Source organism: Syngnathus scovelli, chromosome 11, assembly GCF_024217435.2.
Source record: "Syngnathus scovelli strain Florida chromosome 11, RoL_Ssco_1.2, whole genome shotgun sequence".
In the NCBI taxonomy this organism is placed as follows: Eukaryota; Metazoa; Chordata; class Actinopteri; order Syngnathiformes; family Syngnathidae; genus Syngnathus; species Syngnathus scovelli.
In genome coordinates this window covers 9,819,422-9,842,075 of record NC_090857.1, presented here as the reverse complement: position 1 = coordinate 9,842,075, position 22,654 = coordinate 9,819,422, and the positions used below count along the sequence as shown (strand labels likewise).

General features: G+C 40.9%; 1 protein-coding gene across 4 annotated transcripts; it reads right to left on the bottom strand.

Moving 5' to 3' along the window:
- LOC125976826 (SLIT-ROBO Rho GTPase-activating protein 3) lies at positions 1-22,539 on the bottom strand. Of its 4 annotated transcripts, none has more exons than XM_049732752.2 (22): positions 21,701-22,149; positions 16,441-16,636; positions 12,663-12,825; positions 11,348-11,410; positions 9,580-9,771; positions 9,138-9,266; positions 8,841-9,062; positions 8,652-8,753; positions 7,441-7,638; positions 7,282-7,366; positions 6,325-6,352; positions 5,133-5,163; positions 4,845-4,905; positions 4,374-4,451; positions 4,094-4,228; positions 3,875-3,980; positions 3,582-3,809; positions 3,065-3,138; positions 2,804-2,984; positions 2,516-2,659; positions 2,124-2,397; positions 1-2,042 (listed from the first exon to the last, which is right to left on the bottom strand). In XM_049732752.2, exons 1-22 carry the CDS (start codon positions 21,765-21,767, stop codon positions 1,575-1,577), a joined length of 3,225 nt encoding a protein of 1,074 aa, XP_049588709.1. In that variant the 5' UTR covers positions 21,768-22,149; the 3' UTR covers positions 1-1,574. The 4 variants fall into 4 exon arrangements, 2 of the variants coding, with proteins under 2 accessions (XP_049588709.1, XP_049588708.1); XM_049732751.2 differs by lacking the exon at positions 5,133-5,163 and adding an exon at positions 5,824-5,926 and having other exon boundaries at positions 21,701-22,147; XR_007484509.1 differs by lacking the exons at positions 1-2,042; positions 2,124-2,397; positions 2,516-2,659; ... (2 more) ...; positions 3,582-3,809; positions 3,875-3,980 and adding an exon at positions 5,824-5,926 and having other exon boundaries at positions 4,158-4,228; positions 21,701-22,539.
- Between the last annotated feature and the right edge of the window lie 115 nt (positions 22,540-22,654).

The following is a 22,654-nucleotide window of genomic DNA, read 5'->3' as shown; positions in this document are numbered from 1 at the left end:
TCCCCCAATGTATTCTTTAATTAATGCTTGTGCAAGGATAAGAGTTACAAAAGAAATCTACAGACTAGAGATGATAATATATCCTGTTCCTATCATACATTATTTGTACAAGTCATCATTTTAACAGCATGTATGCATTCGATTAAACGTACCTGTTACATTTGAAAAGATATATCGATCATCCCGGCGAGACGGACGACAAAGACCAAAGGAGCTGATCTAAAGCGAGACCTTGTGCCATCCAGACATGGCAACAAGCTTCATTGATGTACTAGTATCAAGTTTCTAGTACAAAATCAACAACACGAACGCAGCACAATTCCTGCAAATATCTGTAAGTGCATTAGTAGTTCATCGCAGGAATTCTACTATTTTGCAGATTTTTTTTTTTTTTTAAATCTACATTGATATATGAATTTGCTATTTTCTTCATATCCTACGTAAAAGTTACAGGAACGACGTGTGTGGTTAGTCCTTTACAAAGTGCCAATGTCCTTGAGATGTTTCTATTAAATACCCTAAGCAAAGTTTTGATTGTGCTTGGTCAGTCCATCCAATAATCAAAGGTTGAACGGTAGCAGGCCACTGACGCTAACATGCAATCACACTCACTGATAGCCGAGATGGTAAAACTGGTGCAAACCATCAAGTTACTTTTGTGCTTTAGATGCTAAAATTGAGAGTATGCAGTATAAGTGGCATTCACATTTATACTGCACTGACGGCACCTTAAGAGATATCAAACAAACCTATGCTTTTTTTTTTTATGGGATAGCATTGGTCTTAAGTTACTAAAGACATTAAAACAGTCTGCTTTGTAAATGTAGTACCTTTTAAAAAAAATCATTTTTTTTTTTTTGGTGAGTAAAATAATTTTACTGAGCTGCCATCCATATGGAGATACCAGTTAAATATTTCCTACTTCCACTGGAGGGAGCCACAATTCAAATCTGCCACTATTTATTGGCAGTAACCAGTCACCTTCATTATACCTTGCAGATGTTCTACTTGGGGTGTCCTGATTCTGATCCTCTTATCAAAAATCAGGTAGATCACTCACTGCAAAACATTTGAAATTCTTCATTTTCTGAAAATGTAAAAGGGTCATAAAATGACCAAATAATTCAAAGCTATAAAAACGTTCCAAATTTAAAAATGTATACAACAAAATGTTAATTTTTAGGGTGGTGTTTTTTATATGTCTTGCCTGATATACTAAAGATGCTTCACTGCAGGCCATTAGGACATCCAAACCTTTACTTCAATCAGTTTAAAAGATGGCCTAGTGGTTTGCTACTACTTTGCCTCACACTGACAAGGGCAGAAAAGTTCCAGCTCACAGCATATTTGTACCCTAGTAAAAGTCATTGACATGGTCCTTATTATTGGTGAACAAGAGGCCTTTCCAGTGCATCCATTTTAAATTCAACATCTATGCTAAGTAAGTGTATTATTGACTATTTAAGTCAAAGTGTGAGTGGCGGTTTGACGGGAACCAGCAGTTGGATTAAACAAGTGCTGTGTAGCGATCAGTCGCTGTTTTGCAATTCTTGATTTGTGTCTAACCGCCACGACTATGCGTTACCCTGTTTGTCTGAGGAGGAAGATGAGGTGGATGGCGAAGGGGAAGGAGCTTTAGGGAAAACCCTGTCAGTGGGAGTCATGCCCGGACTGCCAAGACCTGACGAACTGGAGCTGCTGGAGCGATGTGGCCCTTGGCCCTGCGTGAGCACGGGAGCCGGCCGGACCGGTCTGACGGGCGGCGGCCTGATGGGCGCGTTGGGCCTGCGCACCGCCAGGGCGGGTTTGAACGTGGTCATGGTTTCAGAGGAGGAGCTGCTGCTGCTCCGCCGCTGAGCCGCTTCGGGATCTCTGATGACCATGGTGTGCAGGGGGCTTCCGGGGACATCCTGGCCACCGCCGCCGGGATGTTTGAGAGGTTCCAGCGTGTCCAGGACAACATCAGGAGCGTGTTTGGCAACATTCTGTCGCTCCAGCTCACATAGCTCATGGAGGGCTGTGTTCATTGTTTTCTCTATGTCCTGAAAAACAAAGCCGACGGACAGAAAAGCTAAGAAATTGATGCTAGCAGAAAAAATCCTTCGTTATCTATCACCACTCACATCCGCGAGGGCTTCTGCCTCCAGCGTTTTGTGGTCTCCCATGCTGGCGTGCCGAGAGGTGACCGGAGACGACCGCTGAGGGTGCCCGGCGGCTCCATAGGTGGCGAGTCGCCGCTTCTCCGGACTATCTATGAGGCCCCTGCTCATAGCTATTTTGTGAGGGCTGCACGGCCGAGGCGCCACCCTCGGGGGCCCGTCGGCGGGTCTGGTGGGGCTGTGGCCGTCGCCGTTCCTGTGGCGCTGAAGGGGAGCTCCATCTGACCGCACTCTTGCCCTAGAAGGGTGCGTTTGAAATCAATCGATTGTTCCGGAGTAAATTTATGTTTTCAGTGTAGGGTCTCATAATTTAATAAAATGTTAAAAAATCAATATGAATTTGAATTCTAACTCACCTTCCAATTGGTGGCCCGAAGCGACGTTCCAGAGGGTGTTCAGATAAAGAATGGTGTTCATGTCTGGATGACGATCGGTCTTCGTGGTATCCACTACTGCTCTCACTGTCAGTCCTTTGAATGCTTTCTGAGAATGCATCATCCCTGTATCAGATTAGAAAAAAAAAAATAGTATTTATTTGTCAGTATCAAGCAAAACACAAATATTGTCTTTGTAAAGGCAGGATGTACTTCATGTTGTTTTAACATGTACATATTTGAATTAAAAAAAAAAAGCATTTTACATACATGTCCTGCACCACAATGTACTGGTGCGGGATGAGACCATCCACACCGTTATGTCGACCCTCCCACCAGTCCTCCGAAGCTCGCAGGTAAAGTAACAGCGAGGCTCCTTTTTTGAAGGAAAGTTCTCTTGGAGTTCGCCCCACATAGTCAAACTTGGCGATAGCTTCTATCTGCTCCAGCTCTGTCGAAAAAAAATTCAACCAAATCAGATTTTGAAGCAATATGATGGATGAGTGATTATTTGAACTAGCTGTGACTCACCATCGTCACTTGTGTTAGGTCCAGTACCGTTGTCCACCTCATCAAGAGCGCCAGCGTCACTGTGTGGACTCTCACTGATCGGACAAAAGAAATTGCAATAATAACCATATTCGAAATGAATATAAATATTGACATTTCATTCGGCATCTGTTATGGGAAAAAAAAGGAAGTGTTTGTTGGTGGAAATAAAAATAGGCAAAATATTAATTAGAACTTTGACATTTGAATGGCAGATGTAAGGCTTAAGTGTCATTTTAAAGGATCAAGGCTTTAATTTGGAAAATAAAACGCAAGACTTTAAATCTTTGCAGTAATTAGGAGCAATTATCGTACGTGTAAAACCAGATCGAAAACAACCTCATGCTTTGTTTGGGTACAAATGACCAGTTTCATCCCAATACGATATCATATTGATTACATTTCATAGCAATGAGTTATCTTACATTTCTGGATAGATATATTATTAGATAATATATTATTCATGGCCACATGCTGGACACCTTGCCTTAAAACTCACCAGTATTCCTCGCCTCCAGCCATGCACTTTTCATATACAGGCCCCTCCAACTCACGCTGGCCTGGGAATATGGCTTCATGGTGGATGATGATGGTCTTAATGACCTCGTTAACGTGCGCTTGACAGGCCACGGGATCCTGGTCCTCCGGTATGGGCATCAGCGTGGGGCCGAAGCAAATAGCAAGGTTGTAAGGGTCCATCATGTTTTCGTCACTGTACTGGGATAAACTGGAGGAGCGGAGGCAATTAGCGACACAGCGGAGCTGTCACTCAGTTGCTGTGAGGAGACTTACTGATTTAGAAAGGCAAACAGGTATCTTAGAACGATGACCATGGGTGGCGGGAGAGTGGCAACAATCTGCTGGAGGTGATGAGCTCGATCGGAACCAAAGTCCAACTCTAAAATAAGAACACATTCGTTTAAGATCTGCTAGACATAAATGAGATCTTCCATGTTCAACGTGAATGGGAGGAAGCTCCACGTTTGGCAAGTTTCCTGTTAGATGACTCACTCGTAGTGGAGATGAGGTCGAGGAAATGCTCTTTAGGGAACAGCGGCTTCTCCAGACCCCTGAAGTAGAGTTTTAGTACGCCGGCCACAGAGTTGATGTCATGATCCGATTGATCGTCGACCAGCGGATCTTCACCTACACAGACACAATCAAACCTTCCTCTTAGGCGATGTTACAAATCAAAATTTTCATATGATGTTTGGATGATGCCTGTATATTTATTATGACGTCAAGATTTCATAAATAATGTATCTACAAAGATGAAATGACTGGCTCTGACCTCTTTCAAATGCATTTTTAATGTCGTTGACTTCCACTTGGGATCCCGGAACTCGAAATATACCTTGCTGTTGAAGACCTGTGAACAAACAAATCTGGTTGAATATGTTTTAATATCATTTCATTTCTTACTTTCCAAATCTAACAAAAAAAACGTTTTCAAGAGATTTGAATAGTTATAATAGTTTTGGATTTTTCATGATAGTTTAGTTATTTCATTTTGGCTTTTTTTTAAATTGAATTATTTTTAATTAGCTTTTAGAACATTTTAGTTTATTTTTCTAGATCATTTTTAGTGTAAGATTTATTTATTATTTGCTAACATATGGCGTTGAATATTATAGAAAATTATAGAAATTATTTAATAAAATAAATTATTAATTATTTAAATTTTTTTTTTAGAAATAATAGAAATTGACAGAAAACAAATAGGGAATATTAAGTAATAAAGTCATGGAACATGTGAACCCACCGTAAAGATTGATGTATCGGACACAACTCTCAACCACCACTGGTATGGGCTGCCCAGAGTCCTGCAGTTACATTGAAATTATTATAAACAGATGAGCAACAAACACACTGACAGAATGAATCAGGTATTCATTGTTTTAATCGAATCATATCAAATGTTACAGCTACCAAACAACACTATGCAGCCAATGTGATTATCACAGCATGTACACTTAAAGAAGCACCAACAGAACAGAGGCCCAGAAAATATAGCAAAATGGTACTGCGACCAAGCTGTAGGACAGTGTACCTGAGTCCTGGATCGGACATTCCGTCTTCCCCTGGGCAGAGAGCAGTAAGGCACGTAGACGGCGGAAGAGAGGCGACAACAACCACAAACAAGTTAGTGAGGAAGACAGATCTCACAGAGAGAGAGAAAAAAAAAAAAAAGAGGAGGCCTGGAAATGCCAAAGCATCGGTTCAGTGTCTTTGCAAGACACGAGGACATTGGGCTTGGCGGAAGTTGGGAGGGAGGGGGGGCTAGATTCAAGTCAGAGTAGGAGAATACACATCTCACTTCAAAACCTGCAGCTGATTTTGATAGCATTGTACTGCAAATGATCTTTTTTTTATTTGGACTGAGTGTGTAGCAAAACAGCAGGACAGAGGCGGACTTTGCTCGCTTTATTTGAAAGAGTCTGACACGGCAAAGCGGCATGTTTAAGGAGCGAGTGGACTTAATTTGTCCAGGGATGAGAGCGTTAACAGCAAACTGCAGTTCCACATTTGCTTCATTTGCCCGTGTCTGACTTGACGAGCAGACGGCGAAGGACAAGGCGACGAGCAAGAGGAGAGTCAGAGCGTGAGCGAGCCAGACGTATGGGTAAAAAGCGTGGCCCAAGGATGAGCGGGACGGGAAAAAAAAAAAAAAAAATCAAAAAGACCACCAGAGAAATAGCGGAGCTCACCAAGAGACAAAGAGCACACAATGGGGCTCGTACCTGGATGAAGGCCTCCATATTGCCGTTAAACAGCTTACGCCTAAAAATGGAGCGAGGTCTAGACTTCCGCATTCTCTGAGGTTTAGGGGGAAGTATGGGGGGCCTGGGGAAAGGGTGGGGGGGGGTGCACGGTTGGTATGACAATTACGAATAATAATACATAAATATTACGCCTTGATTTGACTCTGACTGTTTCTAATATCTGAGTTTTATGGAATCAAATAGCATTTTGCACACAACTGAGAACTTAGATGTGTAGCTTAGCTTTGTCAATTTCTTCTCAAAGAAAAGAAAAAAAAAGCTAGCTTGTCAGTTGGCGAATCGTAATAACAATCTGATTTTGTAATCATAACAAACCGATAACTGTCTTAAGCAATGTTAACTTTGACATTCCCATTCCCACACTGAGATCTCATTTTTTGTCATATTCATGGACACCAAAGGAAAGATTTTAAAAATCAATGCCCACTTTATTGTCTCGGTTGTCACGGGACATCTTACCTTGTTGTTCCATATTCAGCCCTCTCCCCTAAAAGGAAACAGAGCACAAAAGGCGCTAAATCAGTATACGGCGCTTTTCAAATGGTACAGTTGAGTGCCAGCCCAAAAAATGCAAGGCTGCCAGATGGAAACGGAAAGGGGTGTTATGAGAAAACAGCCATCTATTCAGGCGCACTCAATGGGGTGAGTACCATGGCTGCATTTGTCACGCCGCCAAGCAGCGACCATTCATCCGTCGCCGTGGTAACGGTACAAGAGCCCCCTGAAGTCCCCCAGATAGCCTGACTGCTCTCTCTAGAGAGTGCAAGCAGCTACGAGATGCTTTATAAGGGGACGATTTCATAACACACATACTTTGATCAGTGAATGAGGAAAGGATGGTTGCAGCATTCTGTCATGTGTAAAGCAGCTTTCTGCTCAACTTCGCTTCATGTCACATAATTGTAACCATGCAGCAGAAAACTTGAATGACTTTGTAGTTGCAACATTCAGTCATTTGGGTACGAGTTCAAGCCAATGTAAACGGAGAACCTTCATGCCTTAATAATCTAATTTATTTCCATAAAGCGTTTGCGCCATCCCCGACATGACATTTTAAGGTTACCAATGGTACCAAGAATGCACCAAGATGACAAGCTCAGTTAGTGTCATATCAATTCTTTACAACCAGTATTTTGTCCTTCTTAAATAGAGACTGAAGAAGAGGACAGTTTGGGATTAATTACTTTTAATATAAAAACTTTTTGGGCAATTAAAAATATTTATTTTAAATAGTACAGTCAGCTTACTGCTTAGCGAAGGTCCACTGAGTGCTCATTAAATGCTAATATTAACCCCCAAAAATTCTCCTTGTCAGCAAGATCAAATATTCATAATTCATAATTTAGTATTTTTTTCTAAAGCGTGGGATTAGTGATTAGTACAATTTCAGTTTTGTATGCATTTCATAATTCTTACCTTCTCCCAGTGTCTGCTTGAGAAGGTCATGTTTGGCTTGAAGTTTGACTATAAGGTTGCTGCCATTTAAGTACTCTTTGTATTTCTGCAGGGAGGAAAATATATATTTTATATTTGAGCTTTTACGCAAATATTTTGCAATATCTTATCAGAACTTGCAGTGAAATAGAAGCCCTCCGTCTCCTGCTGATTGGCTCGTCTCTTGGAGATGTTGATCTTGCTCATGTAGGAGTCAGATGAGGCTGACTTTACCGACTCTGTCGACTGACTGTGCTGAAAGGCATCGGATACGTCGAAGTCCTCTACTGTCAGCATGTCCTGAAGGGTCTGCACTGTGGCGTCCAGAGTCTTCCTCACCTGACATAAACACGCACGCATGTATTTAACATTTGCTAAAAACTCCATAAAACATCTATCATCAAGTCAATCTGTCAAGGAAAAGCAGACATCATGACAAGAAATAATAAGTCCATGTCTTCAGTGAGCATTCCTCTTCTCAAAGTAGACTAACAATACATTTTGTCATCTTTAATCATTTCTTTGACAGGACGTGAGAGTTGCAGATAAAACCAGTGTGACAAGTACTAAAACAAGCCTAGCAATCATCGAAACATTAAAATGTTTTTGGTTTTTTTTGCTGACTGAATTATTGACTTTTCTACCACTTAGGTATCACTAACCAGTAAAACCAGGGATATTAAAACTATCTTAACATAATTAGCTTAGGTCAAACAAATTTTTAAAAACGAGAATACATTATTTTATGAAACATTGGAAATTAAAACAACACATTTTGTTGAGTTTAACTGAATAAAAATGTGTTACAAAACAGAGTTTCATAAAAAAAAGATTTCCTTCAAATAAGATTTTAAAATGAGACTTTAAAACATTGCAAAGAAGAACAATAAGGCGTATGGTTCTTTTGTTCCTTCCGTCTCTCGCTAGCATTAACTGAAAAATGTGTTACTCTGTCTAATATTATCGAGAAATCAATAACAGCGATACATTTATACGAGTATATAAAATTAGTAAGCGGATGATGTCATTTTTAAAATTAGAGCACTTCTTAATGACTCTTCACTGGGCTTAGAGCTTCATATTTAATGTGCTAGCTAGACAGTCAAAATATTCTCCCACAAAACTTCACACATAGAGCAGAAGATATCAATCCTTAAATTCTCCTCCTGTCCTTTATGTTTGATGCTCTATGATAAGACTTTTAATATCCAACCACAGTGCCGATGCTTAAATTTGTGTTGTAGGAAATTGTCTAAACCTGCACAACAGGTTATTTGACTTCATGTGCTAAGTTGACTGAAGTTAGCGTGGCACATACATGTTTATTTAGACCCAGTAAGAAAACATGTCACCTCTTCATTTTCGATCTTGAGCGTCGCCAGGCGAGTCTGAAGCTGTTGATATCGCATCAGGAGTTCCGTCTGGACAGGTTGCTGTGCGCTCACCTGGCACACCTGGCAGGAAAGCAGGACACAAATTCTGCCGTGATGACTTGATAAGAACAAAAAGACCTTGAAATGAGCTCGCTATCTCCTGCTCACCTCATCCCCCATGTGCGGCTGATAGTCAAAGCGTGTTGGAGGGCAGAACATCTGAGAGTGCATGTCCATGAACTTGTGCTTGTCTCCTCGTACATCCATGGCGTCCACGGCTCCTTCTAGAACATCCAAACCCTCATGTCGAGATGACTCCAGGCTATATTCGGCCGACAGGTAGGTTCTTAGGGTTCGCGTCAAGCTTGCGTGGTACCCCATGTCGCAACACTATGAGCGGGAAATTCAAAATAATCCTAATTAGTCTACTCAATGTGTGTTCATCTTCGAGGTTGCTCTACTTACATCGATCATATCGGACACATCGTGGATATAGTATTTCGCCACCAAGGCATTAGTGGCTGCCAGATTGAGAAGATAATCATTGCGGGCCTTTGTACACTTGAGTTTGTTTTCAAAATACTTGGCTTGTCTCTGTGAGAAAGAGAAACACATACAAACGCATGATGATAAACAAAGCAGGTGCAGCGTGACAATATTGCAGCCAAATGTTGACTCGACTGGTTCCACACAATAACAACAATGTGGCATTTTAAAATGCAAGTCAGTTTTACTGATGACTAAGGAATTTATATTGGGAAATGTAGTTTTTTTTGCATAATATTCATCTTGGGTACCATTTACTATGCATTCATCACTACCTATCATGAACTATTTTTTTTCCCATCATATCAGGTAACTATTAAGTCAATATTCAGCATAGACAGTATCTTATCAAAAAACAAACCTTCTCTTTCATTTTCTCCATCTTCTTCACCGAGCTCCGTCGCTGCGGCCGTTCGTCGTGACCGTATCGCAGCAAGGCGGCGCTGATGTCGTTGGCCTTGCCGATGTGCTTCTCTTCCTGCTTCTCGGCTTCCTTCAGCTTGCCCTCGGCGCTGATGCTCTCCGTGTGGTACATGTGGTACGTCTTCATCACCTGTCATGATACACAATACATTAAGTGAGTCAGTCAGCAAATAAATAAATAAATAAATAAATAAATAAATAAATAAATACATTTTAAAAAGAAGAAAAATGTATGTGTATAAATTGTAAGTCAGTCAGCCATCAAATAAATAAATAAATAAATAAATATTTTTTTTTTTAAAAAAAGGAGAAAAATGTATATGTATAAATTTTGTATGTCTTGGATTTTAAATAAAGAACCAAATAATGACCACGGAATAGAGAAAGGTGGTTTCAGATGATCTGAAAAGGCATATCACATTGTGTACAGCAATACGTTTGTCAGGCTTTGCTTTTGCTACCATTCATCACAACAGGAAGTGTAACTTAATCATCTTGCTCAATTGGAGGCTTTAAACTGGGTGTGTTGTTTTTCTCTTCTCTCTGTTTGCCTGTTTGTCTTCTCCCTTGAATACCAAACCTAGACCCATCCATAAAAACACAACACACTGTCTGAAAGGAATGTAGTCACAAACACGGACAGACAACCGATTAAAGGATTTATCAAGATAGTTAAATGTGACGTTGTGCGAATCCATGAATCGACTATATGACACAGGCGCTCAATCCAGTTTGTCAGGCAAACAGCCCTGATGAGAATGTTGGTAAACCAGAACATACATCTTAAAATGAACTATGCCTATTTTGAAGAGAGTAGCCTTTAACTAAATAATCAAATGACCAATAAACAACCACAAACTGAATCTGGCGCAGCCTGACTCACTCCTAAAATATGGTTCCCTAGCAACCCTGTCTGCATGCGATTTAGTAAAAGGACAGTCAGATCGATTAAGAAGGGAGGAAAGGGCCTTTCATAATGACAGCAAGCAACGCGCTCCCAATAGCAAACCAAATAGTGCAAGAAGCCATCAGCCCATCAATAGCGTATCACGTATGCCGCTCCCAAGTTTTGCAATTTTAATGTGTACTCATGTAAAACCACCACGCCTTGAGATACTAGTATAATTCATTCCGTGATGTTGTTTGAAATTGGAAACTGTCATATCGTAAAGCATCTTTTTCCATTAAAATGAACGGGACTAAATTAATCTGTTCCACACTGACTGCCACAAACGACAATTTTTTTTTTTTAACATTCTATAATTTGCTCTTTAAAATTGTTATATTGTCTGTCTACATGTGTTGTTGCACTCTTTGTGTTCAAAACATCTATTCATATAAACATTTATTACTTAAAGTGTTACAATACTGGTGTGCAGACAAAAACGAATAATCTTCCCCATCAAACAGATGTGTCCGACCTTCAGCAGCTGCTCATTTTCACCGCTACGAGAAATACAACCACTTTCCCCATCTACCCCAGGGAGAAATTCACAATAGATGAATGCAAATGTGTGTGTGACCTCAGGAGTAGTTAGAGGATATAGTGCTGATCAAGCAAGTCTGCCGTCTGCAGTGTCAGGCCAGCCAGCTGACAATTGAGAGGCAGCAGGATGTAGCAATGGAGAGAGACTTGCAGCTAACACGCACGCAAGGCCAGACAACCTGTTATGGACATTAGAGAAGGACAATAATATATGACTCACCGTGTAGAGCTCAGTGGTGACTTTCACAAGCTCCTCATGCATCTGCACTCCGATGTCTTTGCTCTGTAAAAGATATTAGTCAACATTAGAACACGGGTGGCCAGACTTGTGCTCAAGGCCAGGGGTGATTCTAAGAAATACATTTTTACGGTGGGCCGGAATAAAGAACAGTATATGGTCCCTGAGCCATATCTTTACCACCACTTTATTAGACTCGGAGCTATGAAATTCTTCAGTATCAACTACTCTGATTGAGAGCTGAGACTTGTCATGTAAAAGCTGAAGTTACTGTTGCTCAGCAGCCATGACGGAGCTGACATGATCCCCTGGCAGTGCTAACAGGCCCAGAGGAGGAGGGGGTTCAGAGGTGAGGGACTATGCAAAGTTCACGTCTTTGCCACCTCCCAAAGGACCACTTGTCAAAAACAACAACCTTGTGTTTCCAAAAAATGTCAACATCAGCACAATCGCTCCACGTATTCCTCAATAAACACCCAAGTCATTGCGGTTCCACATGTGCAGTGTATTAGCAATGAAACAGCACTGCAGATGAATGCACCATAACGTGCTTTTTGTTTTGAAAAACCTCTCCAATTCCGCTAAACTCTTAGCGGGGGAAGACAGACTTTCTGCAGGCTGTTCCTAACGCCTCTCAGGGCTGGCTGGCTGAAGGCCAACCCATCAAGGCTCCCATCGTGACACTGCAGAACCCCCAAAGGAGCATAAATTATCCTCCGTTCCCCTCTGCTGTCGAGCGATAGTGATTTCAGATCGTTTGGGTAGAATATTCATCACAACCCCCTGAACCACAGCCACTTTTCTTTCTTTACACAAAGCGCATATTATGCACATCTGTTATGAGAGAGTCGTGACTCCGTTAGACAAATACCCAGTTGTACTGAAATTATGAATGAGATTCTTATACAAGATCAGAATTTATGATCAGCAATAATAATAATTTAAAAAAATGGTAATAATAATAATATTAATAAAATCAATAAATTATTCATATTAAAATTTTTAGCACTTGTCTTCAAAGCATTTGCATAGAAAATGCAACAACATGCAGACGGTGGCAGCTATTTAGGGTTAAAGATGCTACAATTTAGGCACCAACAATTCTTGAACCACAACTGATGATTCAGTTGAAAGGCTAGCCAGTAATTTAAGACCACCTATGACAACGAGAACCATCTTTCTGTCGTGACAATTGTATGTACCAGTCATGAATTTCAAGCCGGTGACCCGTGACGATGTATGTTACGCATTATCAGTCTGCCTTGCACGCCTTCATCCATTTCATTCCAAAGCTGACCTTTTTAAAAAGTCTGAGGACATCGTCGCCCACGTGTGTCAGGCGGACAATGACGTTGTTGTTGTAGATGTCACTGAGTGTAGCGTGGTCTCTGCTCTCTCGCCGGGTCTGATCCAGGACCAAGTACCAGCAGTTGATAGTAGACAAGAGATTTTGGTCCTTCCTGAAACAACCACAGAATGAGCATGAACAGTTAATGGTGGAAACACGCAAGCTTGATGATAGTTATGATCTACTTGACGTACGTTAAGATATTTGAAAAAGTAAAACAAAGACTTTGTTCATTGGTTTCCGAGAAAATGAGCAAGCATACCTAACAATGGTCATGGCCCATCGCATCACAAGGCACCATTTGAACTCATAGTCACACCAAAGGTCAATTTAGAATTTTCAATGAAGGTGATCGTGCTAACTCCGAGCCCACAATGCTACCACCATAGAACTCAATTGTGAGGACATGAAAATACATTCCCCGAACCCTTGAAGCAGTTATCATCTAAACCCCAAAACAGCACATCGACCAAACAAACACTGCACTAAATTTTGGATTATCTACTGTCCCCATCTCAAAGTCCTTTTCTGCAAGGTTGTGAATTTTACTCAGTCCTCATAAAGATAGATGGATGGACGCACACACACACACACACACGCTCACACACACACACACACAGAAAAACGTTCGAACAAAATACACACACACACACACACACACACACACACACACACACACACACACACACACACACACACACACACACACACACACACACACAAACACGCACAGAGCCAGCATGCGGGCTGCTCTTGCCTCATTGCTCGAGGGAGCATGTGAGTTCAATTACGTTCACACCGAAGAGTTTGTTTATCTTCTTTTTCTTTAGGAAACATAAGACTGTCTGTTTTCCCACCGTTGTGACTGTTATGAAGCCTACAAAAACTTTTATCATAAATTCATAAAGACATGACGGTCAATGACCAACGCTAAAATCTGATCAGAATTGTTTTTTTAACTACTATTACTTATGGGACAGATGACTGGAAATGATTTTGTGAGGGATGTAACGCTATTAAGTTGGAAGGGAAATCTTTGACAAAGATGAAATATGAAACATTAAAACGGTACATATACTATTATTGTGCTATGTCTGGATTTAGTGTCTCTCTGAAATCAAACGACGATTCGGAAGCACAGTGCTTATTTTTAGAGCTTGCCTCAGTTTTGAAGAGCTTTAAAAAAAAAAAAAAATCACTTTGATTTTCTGTCAAGTCATACAACACCTTTGACTCTTTTTATCCCTGATGAGTTATTGTTTGGCTTTTTCATTTCTGAAGTTAACACTGAAAAGCTTGTTTAACTTAACATGTTCTTTGTCTAAAGAGTAATTGATTTATTTTTTGATTAATCATGGGGCAAATCGAATGCACTACTTAGATGCAACCAGCAGAGGCACTGTTGAGTCAATGTCAACTACTAGTACAATATTTGCGAAGTACAAACATCAAACAAACAAAAGTTAAAACAAAAGCTACAGCTGATAAAAAACATTCAGGAAAAAGATACAGGGTGCTGAGCATCAGCATCTTTTTGTTATTCCCTTTTCATTCCAGTGCAGTAAAAAGGTGAAGACGCCCTTCCCGCAGGCTTTTCTTTCAAAGCCAAGCACGAGTTTGATCCTCGACACTGGATGCCGTGAGATTAACTGTAAAATCTTTTGCTCTTGGCTGCTCCTCAATATGGCCGAGAAAAAGTAATATTCATGACCAAGCTTTTGCGGGGCAAGAAAACAGCACTCAGCTGGAGAAAAGCAAAACTATTGCTAGCGTTCATTACTTGGAAAGTAATTGCTTCATGCTGAACTTACCTTGCTTGATTGACGCTGGGAAAAACAACAATCAATCCAGCAGTTCCCAAACACCCAAAGACATATTTTGACGGACCGGTATCGAAACAAATGCAGTAAATTTATACTTAATATTGTCTTGAGCTTTTTTTCTATTCAACAAGCTGGTTCCATCTTTTTGGGGTAATCTTTTTTTCTTAAAAAAAATAAAAATAAAAAACTCCAAAGGCTTGTTGTTTTATTGCCAGGTGCTGCTTGGGCTCCATGTGCCGGAACAGTTTTGATGGTTTTATTGCCTCGTTTGCGAGCCTGTTGCGACATATTACTCAGAGCCGGTTTGATGTATGTGATTCAAAGACTAGCTAAAAACGCGTACCTGAAGTAGGACTGCTGTGCAACTGTCACTACAAATGTTTTTAGAATCGATATTCTATCAATCAATTGCTTAAATAATTAGATACAATTTTATGCAACATGAAAATATAGTGCATCCCCATTGAGGGGTTTTGTAACCAATTATTGTTTAGTGATTTTAACAACTAAACAACAATTAATATCAGACAAGGGGGATTAATGTCGCACTCACCAACGTTTTTGAAACCGATTCTGATTGGTGATGTTTAATCAAAGCTTGTTTGATTCAACACAAAAGATAATCAGTGTGTTTTCATGAATTTTTAACAAAAAATGTCTCTAAACGATTATTCGATTATCAAAATAGTTGTCGATTATTTGATAATCGTTTACTTCTCGGTTAATTGATTAATTTTGACAGCTGTAGACTGCCCATACTATTTCTTAAATGATACAGGTTGTAAGATCAATTCCGCATCATCACCACAGTACCTAACGATAAATTCATCAAATATCACGGCTGTCCCTACTCTGTATCATAGACAGTCTGACCGTGTCCTCTTTGTCTGTGCGATGTCAGAAATAAAAGTATGACTCTTAAAGGAGACCGACCGATTTTGCACTCATTACAATAACTGAGAGTGAAATCAAGCCTTTCTATTGATGATCATTTTAAGTGAAGGGTGCGGAGCTTTAGGAGCTGGGGCCGGGACAACAGGTGACATGAGAAGTGAAGCGATGGGAATATCTTACTGGATTCTCCCTTAGACTGAACGCTCCATTAATCAACATCCCCGACATGGCAGCTCTGCGTGCTTTGACTACATTTATGTAATTGGCCGAAGAGAATGAAATCAAGCAAGACAGCTCACCATTGCCAATGAATAACCAACCTTTGTTATGTCTGACATGAATTTGACATTCACATGTGCATGATTTGAATTTATGTAACATGTTTTGTAACAAACTATTAGTTGACGACAAAATATAAAACGCTTTAGGGTGTGTTTGATTCAAGACCACACTAAAATCTAAACAACCCCCTCAAAAAAAAAAAGCATTTACCATTTTGAATAGAACGTTTCATTCCTTCGACTCTAAGCTCACTAATTCTCTGTGACCGGTGAGGAAATTCGAGGATTGAAGCGTCGGCGTCTGGCGTGAAGTTGTTTGAGAATGGAAATGAAATGACAAGCAGACAGAGAAGACGAGCTTGGCTTGGCGGGGGTTGGTAGAGTGGGTTAAGTCTGACCTAGTTGGAAGGAACACAGCAGCCTGAGGCCAGACTTCCTTGGCCTTGGCTACATTTCAGGTCAATACTTTATACCTCCTTTTTTTTTTTATTGTTCGTCCCTTTGTTCCTTGTCTGTATAGTCCTATTCCTACCAAGCAGTACACACAATTGGTATCTGGCATGTTGTGATGGCTAACAATGCAGAAAAAAAACAAACAAAAAAATAATCTACAGTAGTTTGTTTTTGGTACCAACTGTCAAATTTTAGATACTCTGCTGCTTGTTGATTGGTCAACAGAGAATGATCACTTCTGACAATGATAATGGAAAGGTCGATGCAGGAACTCACTTGAAATGCTGGTGCTCTCTAGAAGTGCGGATCTTGGACCAGTAGCGCTCTGCTAATTTGTCCAGGCCTCTGGAGAACTCCAGTTGGAGCTCAGCCTTCCGGCGGAAGAAGTCCTGCAGGTCCTGCAGCAGCTGCAGTCGGGACTCCGACTGCTGTTCCAAACAACGGAACTGCTCCACCAGCTGGTTACGGATCTCTGCAGATCAACAGGAGGCATCACTTTTAGTAGGCAAAGAGCCAGTGGGAATACGTGGGCCATGTTTGGTGCTGTCATTCTTACAACGTTACACACTGGAAGAGCTGCAATTTGTTAGGAACCTATCACGCTAGCGGAAGCAGTTGTTTAACAGAACAAAGACATCCTAATTGGATAAAAGCAGATGTCTAACTGCCTTTGTCTGTCGTGTGTGTGTGTGTGCGTGCGTGTGTGTATGTGTATGTTTTGTGACACGCATGTCTGTTTATTGCTGCAGACAGCACGGAAAACAAACTAGGTCAGCATGCATTGTGCTGTGAGAGCCTTCGGAAAGATTTGTCTCAAAACAGCAAATATGAGGAATTCTTTTAATTGCAGCATTGCTGCAGTTCACATTAGGAGGTTGGCAAACTTGCTGCTTCCCATCATACACAGACACAGAGGAAATTATATGAGTTGAATTCTGGTTTTCTTTCATTCTCCTCTTTAAAAGAAAAACAAATTAGCAGAGAAAACACAACAGCAGCCAGAGAAACAATCAAGCTTGAAGGCCCAACTAAACATTTTAAACAAAAAGTCGCTAGTTCAGAAATACGAGCATGTCAACATGACCACAAGCTACTTGCAGTCCTTGCAGAAAATGTAAAAACAGTTGACCAACTTAGTTAGCATGTAGGTTGACTGGCCTCCCTAAATCCATCCCATTAATTCCGATCAATGTGCTGTAATAGAGCATCTTGCTCCGACTGCCATAATTTGCAAACACAATTTACACCAATCAATTTCACACAAACATCACCTCAACTATCAATGAATTGGTTATTATGACCCCGTCTAGTTAAGATGCGGTATGTTGATTATACATTTACTGACGCACACACACACACCCACACACACACACTAAGCGCTACGTCTGTATGAGCCATTAAAACAGTTGAGGGCCATTAAGGAGGCCTAACAGATGTTTTCAAGCATGCATATGATTTGTTCGCACATAAAGGAACTTTGTAGAGCGTCAATGATGAAAAGCGCTTTTATTCAGTTTTAAAATGATGGAAACTGTAGGACAAAAGGTGTTTGTAAATGTTCTCCCATCATGTGAGTGAAAATATGAATGAAAGAAGAGGAATATAAATAAAAATAAAATAAATATGCAGTCGGACATGTTAACCTCATGTTTTTCTTTGGTAATGCAGTTGCCTAGTTACATGCCACTGGAGGCATCACAGCCAGAGCGAGCTAATCCGCCCTCTCTTTTGACACCAGTCGTTGGCGTTTGGTCAAGGACACCGGGCGACTTCCTCTGTTTGGAAATCCCCGATACACAACCGAGAACGAGGAGCACCGAAGCAGCAATGAGCTCCAAAATAGAACATCGTGCTGAAATTGACCGCAATTTTTTTTTTTTTTTTGCAGACTGTATATAGCAAAGCAATGATAACATTTAGACTGATGTGACAACATAATGTCATCAGCGAGGCATCAAATAGACTTCTTTTTTTTTTTTTTTTTTGCATTTGCTCTCCAGCAGGCAGGCTATTTTTAGACGCTAAACTGTTACTAGGGATTGTGCAATATTGGACTACAAGCGATGAATGATTCAAGCTTTCGCAGAGTGTCCATAATCACGCGAGGACATGGGCAAGCACTTTACAGTTCCATGTAAAACACTGAAAAGTTCCCCTCTACATCAAGCTGTCAAATGTAAGTGAGTGTGAAGGTGCACACCAACAGGGATGAGGACTTTGTCTAAAAGTACGTGATTATAATGGGATTCGAACAATCAACATTCTGGTGTGTTCTGGGACATTGGAAAACACACTTTAGGTGGAAGTAGAAGAATACATTTGTAGTTGAACTTTTAAAGTTGAATTTCCCATCAGAAATCATATCAGTTGAGGTCATTTGTTTACAATCCTTTCATAAGTCATGTCAGCACTCTTACTTACGCTCATTAGAATGCTACGATACTATGACACCGATAACGCTTTATCAACGTGATATTTATCTTCAGTTTAACTGAAAGGTACTCAGGCAGTGATTTTTTTTTCTGCTCCCAAGAGTGAGGATTAGAAGAGAGGGAACAACGAACCACAAGTCACGGAGCGTTTCATGCTTTTCACAGTGACAGTCCAAATCCTACTAATGTAAGTTAAAAAAAAAGTTATTTATTGATAAACCTTTGCAGGAACCAAAAACTATTATTGTTATCCTTTGCTATCAATCACATCCTCCATGATGTCTTTTAGAGTCTTGCATTTTGAATTTCCCAGTTATGTTTTGTGCATATTAAAAAAAAAGATTGACATTCCTTTCGTGTATATTCTCTGGGAAATTTCTGTAAGTGAAAAAGAACGCTGAGCAGATCCTGTTTTTAAACAAAAGGAGTCTGAGGTTTATTCAGCGCCGCTCCCATGTCATGTATTGCAAACATGCTCTGATGCACTCACATGTAGTGGCTACAACTTCTGCTGTACATGCATGCAAGTGGGCCAAGTTGTCCTAAAGGCAGGGCTGCTTGTGCAGAAATCCCATTTTGAGGAGTCATTGTCGTGGAAGCAGCCTGCTCCGGTTAGCTAGTGCCGCTCTCCGGGGCTGCGTTTGCAGTTAGCCATGGGTGGCTAGTCACATGTGTCCTAACCCAGACTGACACGTTGACATCATTTGGTTCGAATCAAGGCCGTGAGCGTCTCAATGCACTCACAGACGCTCTATGCTTTTTTTTTGGGGGGGGGGGCTACGCGTGCATGACTTCACGTGTCATTCCCTGGATGTGAACGCTTCAAATACTGTTTGTGCAACCGCAGGACAGGAAAATCCACATTGTGCTGTGCTGACATTCCAAGCAGGCTTCACTTTAAATGGTGTGACACCGGCACACGTCTGCAGATTCACACGCTGGCAACAGAGATGTAGTTTCGCTGTCGTAATGCAGCCCTGACATTTCAAGGCAGTGTCACCCTGGCCATTCTTTTATTATGATGAATAAACAGCGAGACCCGCAGGCTGGGGCCACGTGCACTTCATGGAATGCGTATATCTACACCTACAAAGGCGACAATGGCGAAACATAACCGCTCATATCCAACGTGAAAGAAAAGATATCTAAGACATACAAACGTGTGTGAATATGGAGTAAAATCAAATTAACCTACAGTACATGGAACGATACATACTATTTTTTAATGTCATTTAAGGAAAAAACATGTTGTAATTCCACCCGAGGAACAAAAAACTTTTATTACGGCACAGTCCCTATGTGCTAGTGTAGATTATATTTTTAGATTATTCTATTGATTATTCCATTGACAATTGTATTTGAATTAGAAAGTATTAAAACAAAGTTTTTATTATTTAGTGAAAAAAACAACTAAACAGAAGGATTGTCATATTGTTGTATACTGTATTCATCATGATACATAATTAGTTGTGAGAAACTTATTTTCGGCTGAGGTTACAGAAACTGTCAATCAGTTTGAGACCAGGAGATGACTAACCTATTTTTCCATTTCATGAATGAATACTAGCTCATCAATGAAATATTTGGCGATATTCACACATTCATGTCCAAGCGTGTACAGTTCTACAGTTCTAGCAGAGAGCACAAGTGTGTCTGTGTGTGTGTGTGTGTGAGTGAGTGAGTATATGTGTGTGCGTGTTAATTGTGCTACTGCACTGCCAGTAAGTCAGCATTAATGTAGCCAAGTGTCAGTGTCAAATGAGCCCATTTGCCGCTTCAAGATGATCTAATCCCACTTCCAAAATGAGCTTAACATGTCATCTTAGAAGCTTTTCGTGAAATGGAAACAAGCTAAAATGCTGTGGCGGCTTTTCTAGCCATCACCGAGGCCGAAGAGCAAATAATCGACCAATATGTGAACCAATGAGAACATGCTAAAGCATGAGGCTTGTTTGATAATCAACTTTGATCATTTCCTCCATTGGAAATTGTTGTTTTTGGGGAAAAAAGAAAGAAAAAAAGCGTTATTTAATTATTATTTTTTCCTACTGGTGCCTGAGTAAGTTTTTTTACTTTGTTGTAAAAATATACACATTATCAATTTACAATACAGGCTGTCACTTTAGGAAACTTCAGGGATGTTAGCAATATACACAACAGCTCAGTGAGTATCGATTTAGTTGGACAGTCCCAAGTTTATCATGTCCACTCTGTCGCTGTGAAATATCAGTTGCTGTAGAAACCTTTTAAAAATTCAAAATAGAAATTCAAAATACATGTTAAACGATACACAGTCAGCTTGCTGACTGAATCATGTTGCAATGTCCAGAGTTTAACATTATCCCAAAAAATGTCCACCCTGTAAGCCTGAACAGACTATAATGGGTTATTTTAACCGTTTGTTGACCAAACACACACAAAAAAAACAAATACACAAAAAAACGATTATTGTCAGATCAATCGAATATGACACTTCAATGAAAGGACAATGGAGGACAATGCAGCGTCTGATTGCTTCATGCACACCCTGCAAAAGGACAGCTCATGTCCTTCTTAGCCACAAATTTAGATTCAGAAAGGAAAATCCTTTCATGGTTTATAATTGATGCAGACACCATCCATTATTGATGGACTTTCTCAACTGTTTGCTGGGTGACCTTTTCGAGCTGCTCTTGCAACACGATCATTTTGTTGGAGTCTGCATTATCATTAGTATTGTAGATTGTATATCTGAAATGCGTGACGGATTTTAGGGAAGATTTCCCAAGATAGGAATTAGACCCATTTTCCCAGTTGGGTGTGCAGCTTAAAAGCTGCAGCATGAAAGTCATCTGCAGTAGCCTGACAATGCAGCCTGCTGCTTACTCGTCATGCAGCCTGCAGTCTTCATTGCTCCAACGGAACCGGTTTGGTCACGTTTGGACAAAAGTGTACTGCCAAAAAGGTGATATAAAAGGGAGGTGGTTTTGGACATTTCCGGTGGGATGCATGCATTTAAGAGCATATGCAGCCAGACCCACCCCTCAGCTTTGCACGCGCGCACGCACGCACGCACATACGCTTGTTGTAAAGTTGCACAATTGTCACAGATGAGCAGAACCGACCTTTCACTTGGCTCTCATATTCAGCTATGATCTCTTTGTCCTTCTTCACTTTGGCCTGCGTTGACATGGTTGGAAGGAGGCTGGCTGGCCCGAATAGTCGAGGCGGGAAGAGACTGCACCTTTACTCCGTCTGCACTCGCTCCGTCTCCGCGGCGGCGATCAGAGGCCCGACATAGCCCGAGAATGAAGCTCAAGTTGGGATGGGCGAAAGAAGCAGCGGCCTGATGATCTGGTTTGTTCTGTTGTGTTCTGCTGCGTTGGGCTGCGTTTAAGGCGACGTCGAGCTGGAAGTGCACACGCGATCCAGACCACTCCTCCCTGCAAGGACTCCTCCACAAGAACTCCACAAAGACGAGTCACGTTTGACTCACATTTCAGAAGAGGGAGGGAGGAAAAACGGAACGGAAAAGACGGTAACGAGTCTCTCTCTCTCTCTCTCTCTCTCTCTCTCTCTCTCTCTCTCTCTCTCTCTCTCTCTCTCTCTCTCTCTCTCTCAATTCAAATAGTTCATGCTGCTGTTCAGAGAAAAAGGGTGAATGGACGTGTAAGTCAAAGTGAGACTCCTCCCATCAACCCCACCATTCCATCTAACTTGAGCATGCACGAATATTTTTTATCCATCTAATCATCTGTCTAACGATCCTTCTTTCCGTCCGTCCATGCATCCATGCATCCATCGTCTCGGGACCCCTTGCGTCCTTAGCAATTACCTGGGTTGCATCCCTTGTTGCAGCGTCTCTGCTCCAAACTCATAAACTCTGTGCATCCTCCTCATATCCTGCCAGTTTGATTGCAGTATCTTCAGTAGCAATCTCTCATGAGTGCCTCACCACAGCGGCCCATTATCTGCAAAATCAAATCAAATACTGCCATCATGCTCGACCTCATATAAAAATCTCACATGACATGGACGACTGTGTATCCTCACTGCATTCTAACACTTGGGACTTAGCA